Source organism: Schistocerca americana, unplaced genomic scaffold (assembly GCF_021461395.2).
Source record: "Schistocerca americana isolate TAMUIC-IGC-003095 unplaced genomic scaffold, iqSchAmer2.1 HiC_scaffold_92, whole genome shotgun sequence".
NCBI classification, from domain to species: domain Eukaryota; kingdom Metazoa; phylum Arthropoda; class Insecta; order Orthoptera; family Acrididae; genus Schistocerca; species Schistocerca americana.
This window is the reverse complement of record NW_025726697.1, coordinates 650,726-657,375: the sequence shown is the minus strand read 5'-3', so window position 1 is coordinate 657,375 and position 6,650 is coordinate 650,726. Positions and strand designations below refer to the sequence as shown.

Here is a 6,650-nt window from a genome sequence, read left to right as displayed (position 1 = left end):
ACAGCACCATAAAGCATTCCCCATCTCTTTCTGCACAGAATGCACCACACTGCTGCCTTCTTAAGTGCACCCCAGTATAATATGTTGTTTGGGAATTGGGTGGTAGTTATCACCATTGCCACGACCTCCCCTTATATCCACTCCTACAAGATTGTGAAATCTACAGCCACTGAGGAGATTTATGTGAGATGTTCCTATCAACTTTGTGTAATATTCATATTGCACACTTCTGCAGAAAAAACAGATTTTCGACCTTAGCTTAGGAAAGAAAAGAATCATAACAGATCATTAAGGTTCAAAGAACTTGTCTTGAACACTGTAAGGGATCCGTGATCCCACAAACAAAGATGCTAGTATCTGACGCCCAGGTCGATAGCGGACAGGAGTAGATTGTCGAGCGCTGCAGTAGGCAGTGAGACTAGTGCTGAGTGCGCAGTAGTATGGTAGAGTGTCAAGTGAGAAGTAGAGCAGGAAAGACGGGCAAGAATGGTGGTTGAGTGAGTTGTAAACGGTAAAATTCACTGGAGTATGACGAGTGAGCACGTCCCCCTGATCGTCGTGGGGTTGACTCTCACTAATGCCGATTCGCAAGTGATAAGAAACAGAAAGTGACAAGTGCCGAATTACGTGTTTCACGTCAACCGTGTCGGCCAGCAACAACCATGGATTACAGTGAGGATTGTTGTGAATGTTAACCATCAGTATTGCGTGTGACAAAGTACTGAAAATCAGCAATCAATAAAAAGAGATAACCACAATTAGACGTGTAAGGCAAAGGTAGCAACTGCCTCAGAATTTGTGTGTTAGTAGGAAATATATATCAGTTGTACATCACAACCTTTGTGATTCTTAACAATAGACAAACTTTCAATCATTAGCTATTCCGTCCCAGAACAGCCGCATTCGGTTGAAATACTCCTGAAACCACAGCAGAACAACCAATAGCCTTTCATCCATTAAGCACACGGTCATATATCATAATTAACTGTTTGGTGGCTTCGGTAAATTACCCAAAATCCAGTAAAGGAATTAATCGGGGGTGTTTCAACATGAATGCTTAAAAATTCTTTTGTAGTTAACCTATTTTCAGATTATGAAGAGTTGTTTGTTACAGCTTGTATTTTTGTTCCAGGTGGCCCTGAACTTGATGGCTGTAGTGATGTCATGAAGGCACAAAGTCGGAAGTTGTTAAACCTTCAGAAACAAGATTTTCAAAAGTACTTCTTCTCAGATACCAATATTTCGCCCCTGTTTGTGTCGGATACACAGATGTCTCAGTTGTTGTCACGTAATTTGAGTGTAGTGACTGAATCTAGAAAACAGTTTCTTTTGCTTCCCTGTGCCCCAAGCATTATGTGCAATGCAGGACTCCTAACAAAACAAACACACAGAGCACAGCCCTCTGTCTTCTCTTGCCGTTTCTGCAGTTTGGGAGCACAGTCCGAAAGTCGGACTCATGTTGACCGGTCTGGCAGGGCGAAAATGGTCAACGTGGGTTCGAAGCTGGTGACAGAACGGACTGCTACAGCACGAGCAAAGGTTTTTGTGGGACCCAAACTGATGAAACTCATACGAGAAAATGGCCTGAAGGTACTTAGCATTGCTCGCCTGGCGGGAATTGTGGGGTCCAAGCAGACGTCCAGCCTTATCCCTCTGTGTCATAACATATCTTTATCCTCTGTGGCTGTGGACATTGAACTGGACTCTGCTCTCAACTGTGTGATTATAACTGGCACGGCAAAGTGTAGAGGGCAGACGGGCATGGAGATGGAAGCTCTCACTGCTGTATCGGTGTCTGCCTTAACAGTGTACGATATGTGCAAAGCTGTGAGTCATGACATTGTGATATCTGAAATAATGCTTCTGGCCAAAAGTGGGGGAACTAGAGGAGACTTCCACCGGACATGAGCATCTGTGTGGGGCAGTGAAATAAGTTAAGTATACCTGGTGTGATGTAGGCAAATTTCAAAGTCTGTTCATAGTTATCATAAATTATATACACATCGAATTGGCCTGAATATAAGTTGCACCTTTAATTTCGAAAAAGAGAGAAACTTAATTAAAAATAATTTGTCAAGTTGCCCATTTACAAAAGCTTTTCAAAATGTGATTTACCCTTAACCAGTTTTTTTGTAGTACACTATAGATAAATTACACACAAAAACAAAGCTTTCAGTTGCAGTTTTCATGTAAGACACTCTTAACTTCACTAACATTCATTGTTTTGTCACTGTCAGTATTTTTGTCACTCTCCTCCCAAAGTACAGTGCCGTCGCTACAATCCCGGGCATTGCATGGGCAGCATTTCTTGAACCGTACCTTTAAAAAGCACATCTGTTAGATGAATAACTGTGAGTTTGAAATTTGCAACGTAACTGTACCGAATTCCAAAATTTTCTCTCAATGTTGTGCTTCATTGGTGAAGAATAAATTATATTCTTTAGTTAGAGAAAAACTGTGCCTGTTCCATTGTCTAAAATAGTGAAACTGTGAGAATGGGAATACAGAGGGGTCCAGAAAAATGTAGACTCTCTTTGATAGTCAATATTGATGGAACAAAATGGCATAGTGTCAAAATTCTTGCATGGGAGGAAGATCATTTTGTGTGTTCAAAGTGACACCTGTTAGCAGCCAAGCAACATCAATGTTGCTGAATTGTTGACTGAAGTACAGCTGTCAATGTTGCCAGTGTGGTAGCTGCACAGGATGTCTTGATGGTTTCTCATATCTCATTCAGTGTAGCTGGGTTCTGTTGGTAAACTTTGTTTGTCGAGGTCCCCCATTGGTAGAAGTCGAGAATTGTAAGGTCCCATGAACTTGGTGGGCACTTGACAGTTCCTCTTCGACTTATCTGTCGTCCAGGTATATTTTCATCTAAGTAGAATCTGATATCTCTGTGGTGGTGAGGCGGAGTACAGTCTTGTAGGTAAAAATCTTTTGTTTCCAAACACCACTTGGATGGCTAATAAAATCAATGTTTGCAGCATATGATACACCTCACCAGTTATGTACCTTCAAAGAAGAATGGGTCAGAGAAACAATACTATGACGGACCACACCACACATTAACACCAAGTGAAGTAACATGTTTGTCCATGTGAACATGAGGATTTTCAGCAGCCCAATACACGCAGCTATGACAGTTTACATTACCATTCAGGTTGAATTGTGCCTCATTAGGCCAGATAACCTTCCCTGCAAACCATTCATCTTCGTGAAGCATGCCTTCAGACCACTCGTAGTGCTCCATCCTTCGATTCAAGTTGTCCTCATTCATAGTGTGAAACAATCTTGGAATGTACACTTTCCACTTTGCAGTCTTCAGAATTTATCATGCACTTGATCAGCTTATCCCACTTCCCCATACACAATGCTTCATAGATTTTTGAGATGATCTAGAAAAATGTTGCAATACAGCAGTGCTGGAACCTGGAGGTTGATGTTGTTGTTCAGAGGACCTTTCCTTGTGCACATTTTAAACAGCATTGTCGGCTTAAAATTTATACCAAATACAATAAATTGTTGTTTCAGTACAGCCTTGCATTGCTCAAACAATAGTTGTACTTCATTCAGTGCTGCATTGTCATCTGCTGGAAACCCACACGACAAGATGTGTTGGGAAAACAGTGGTTTATGCTACCACTCAAAATTGCAGCCATATAACACTTTGTTCCAAAGGTAATAACTATCAGAGAATGTCTACATTTTTCTGGATCCCTCTGTAGTCACTACCTAAATGGGATAGCAACAAAGAGAATGTTTGCATTGCTACATCATACACAACAATTGAATTACAAACTGTAGTGATATTTTTGTTTCATTTCAAACTTAAGAAAAAGCACTACAGTTGAGGTTTCTATGATTCATAAAAGTCCCAGTTTTTATGGGAGATTTTTTGTAGAAATGGTGTATCTTATATTCAGGCCAGTATGGTACCCGTTTCCATCCTGTTTTAAGTCTTAATTCAAAATATTTATCTTTCTTTTTCCAATACCTGATCAGTTTGAGAGAGATATTTAAAACAAAAAATAAGCACTAGCAAGTACGTTAATTTGCTATTGTTAAAACTTTATCTCGTGCATGTTCTCTACAATTTTGATATGACACCACCTGCACTCTTATCTTGTTGCCAGTAAAAAGTGAGTAAGTAGGTCATTAAACTCTCTCTCTCTCTCTCTCTCTCTCTCTCTCTCTCTCTCTCTCTCTGTGTGTGTGTGTGCCCTCCCCCAGCTGTGTGGTAGTGTCCTCTGTGTTGCTCTATTGTTTCAATTTTTGATGGTCCCGTGCTGTGAAAAGTTGAGGTGAAGTGTTCATTCTTAAATAAATAGTGTGTATCAGCTCTTTTCTCCTAGGATCATATTGTCATTGCTGTGTTCATTGAAGTAAAATGACACTTTTTTAACAGTTCCTAAAAGGTGCACCACTTCATTGACACTTTTGCTCAGGTGTAGAGCATATTGGCCAGATTAATTTACATGTTTCAGCTTTACACTGTATGGTATCCTCTTTTTTAAAGGCCTATTATCTTTCTTGTGTGTGACTTGTCCAGAAATTGAAAATGTTTTATTTTGTAAGTTACCAATCCAGAACAGGTTTCTGTCAATTTAATTCTTCAGGTTTTTCCAGAAGTTTGCTGAAATTCCCGAGTTGTCCTTTGCACAGTCGGACATCATTGTCTTCCTCGCATATTTCGGTGACATTAGTTGTTGCTTTTACAAAGTGCTACTTGAGACTGACCGTCAGATGGAGCAGGTCTGTAATTTGTTCCCTCTGCCTTCGTGCTTCATCTGCAATCTGCTCTGACTGACACCATCCTCGGGTATCCGTGTTGCGTGATATTCCGAGTGTCATCTACACTCACGGGCACGATTCTTGTGTGTTATGTTTTCAGTCCAAGCTGGTTGGTAGAATTCTGTTTGCGGGCTGTCCCCGTTTGGGGACAAGGATCGGCAGGGCATGAAACCCTAATCTTTCATCTTTCAGTTAACTCAAATGTCGAGTGTCACTTTTTTCATGTACTGCGGTTACAAATATAAGAAAATACAAAATGAAAATTTCTCAACATAGTCATGTTTCTTTTCAGTATGTTTCTCAGATCAGTACACTGCAATGTAAATATTCCATTAAAAGAATATATTTTTGATTGTTTCTTCAGTCAAAGATGCATTGCCTTTTTGACTTAACAATCAATGTCAAATCATTGTCCCTAAAACAATCCTGCAGGGGTTTAACAACGTGAGACCATGGCTTTATGGAGGATCACCTAGAATTACCTGCCATCTTTTCTGACATGATTTTAAATCAATGCTATCATCACTGTTTCTTTTGCTTAGGGTTTTGAGTCTAGGAATGATGCAAACAATCAGCAGTTTATTTCTTTCTTACGTGATCTTGTTTTCTCCTCCCTAGCCCCCTTTCTTCTTTCATTTGGTAGCCTCGAGCAAATTGAATATTCCTGCTTTTGTTTGTATTTATTAATCTGTTTGTGCCTCTAATTCTTAAAAGACTTCATTATGACACTAATAATCTGAAACAGCAAATTTGGGGAAAAAGAGCTGCATTCATTTATGCTGTTGTAAAATGGAGGAATTGGTTGTAGTTGGAAAAAAATCTGCCTTTTACAGCTGCTGATTTTTGTCATTTATTTTACGTAGCCCACCCATGATCTACAATCAGGTCTTCCTTTTTATGTTGTATTTTTTATAAGAATGTTGAAACATAGATGATTGTTATGCATCTTTGCAGCACCTAAACTTGAATATTGTACTTAAAAATGTTATTTGTTGTCTTTTTTAAATTAAATTGTTATGTTTAAGAAGTGAATTAAATAATTGTTACCTGTGACATAATTTTGTAGCAGCTAAACTTAGATGCTGGTCTTCAATATTTTAATTTTTATAGTTTGGGGTATGATTGTTGTAATTAGAAAATGAATGTGTGCTTTGTGCACTATGTTGTTACAGTAATTTGGAGTTTATTTTGTACATCATCTGGTGTAAATTATAAGAATTTAAGCAAAAACTTCTGTCTCTCAACAGATTTCTTAATAACACTATTCCAGCAACTGGATATGCATATTGAAATATCTGTGTTCTATATTATATTCTATGACCTGTACCGAGGCAATATTTTGCGGTTGCAAATTTTCTTGACTATTATTAAGTGTGTGTGTGTGTGTGTGTGTGTGTGTGTGTGTGTGTGTTGCTTATGCCCTACATACGAGTCCTCCAAGCTACTGATGATCTGACTAATGTACGACATGCCAAAATGCTACGGCTGCATGGGGAGATACAATTAAATCCCATCCCCCCCCCTCTCTCTCTCTCTCTCTCTCTCTCTCTCTCTCTCTCACTCTCTCTCTCTCTCTCTCTCTCTCTCTCTCAAAGATCAGCAGGTTCAGGAATCTAACACAGAAAGAATTTAATCACGGTTTCTTTTTCATCTCTATCATACAATGTAGTCCAATTTTTTGCTAATACAGAAATAACATTTTGTGATTTATGTAGTGTACTCTTCAAAAGATCTAATGATGTCCTCATTCCTTTCTTATAAACAAAACAAGAAGAAACTGGCAATAATTGTCATTAAAATAAAACACAGAACAGTGTCTCCATAGCATCAATGAGCACATCCTTTCAGCACCTTTGACC

The 6,650-nt window shown here is 39.0% G+C and overlaps 1 protein-coding gene across 1 annotated transcript; it reads left to right on the top strand.

Moving 5' to 3' along the window:
* Positions 1-1,482: 1,482 nt before the first annotated feature.
* On the top strand, positions 1,483-1,908 carry LOC124592456 (molybdenum cofactor biosynthesis protein 1-like). The gene has a single exon (XM_047131837.1). The coding sequence runs from the start codon at positions 1,483-1,485 to the stop codon at positions 1,906-1,908; it is 426 nt and encodes a 141-aa protein (XP_046987793.1).
* Positions 1,909-6,650: the final 4,742 nt, after the last annotated feature.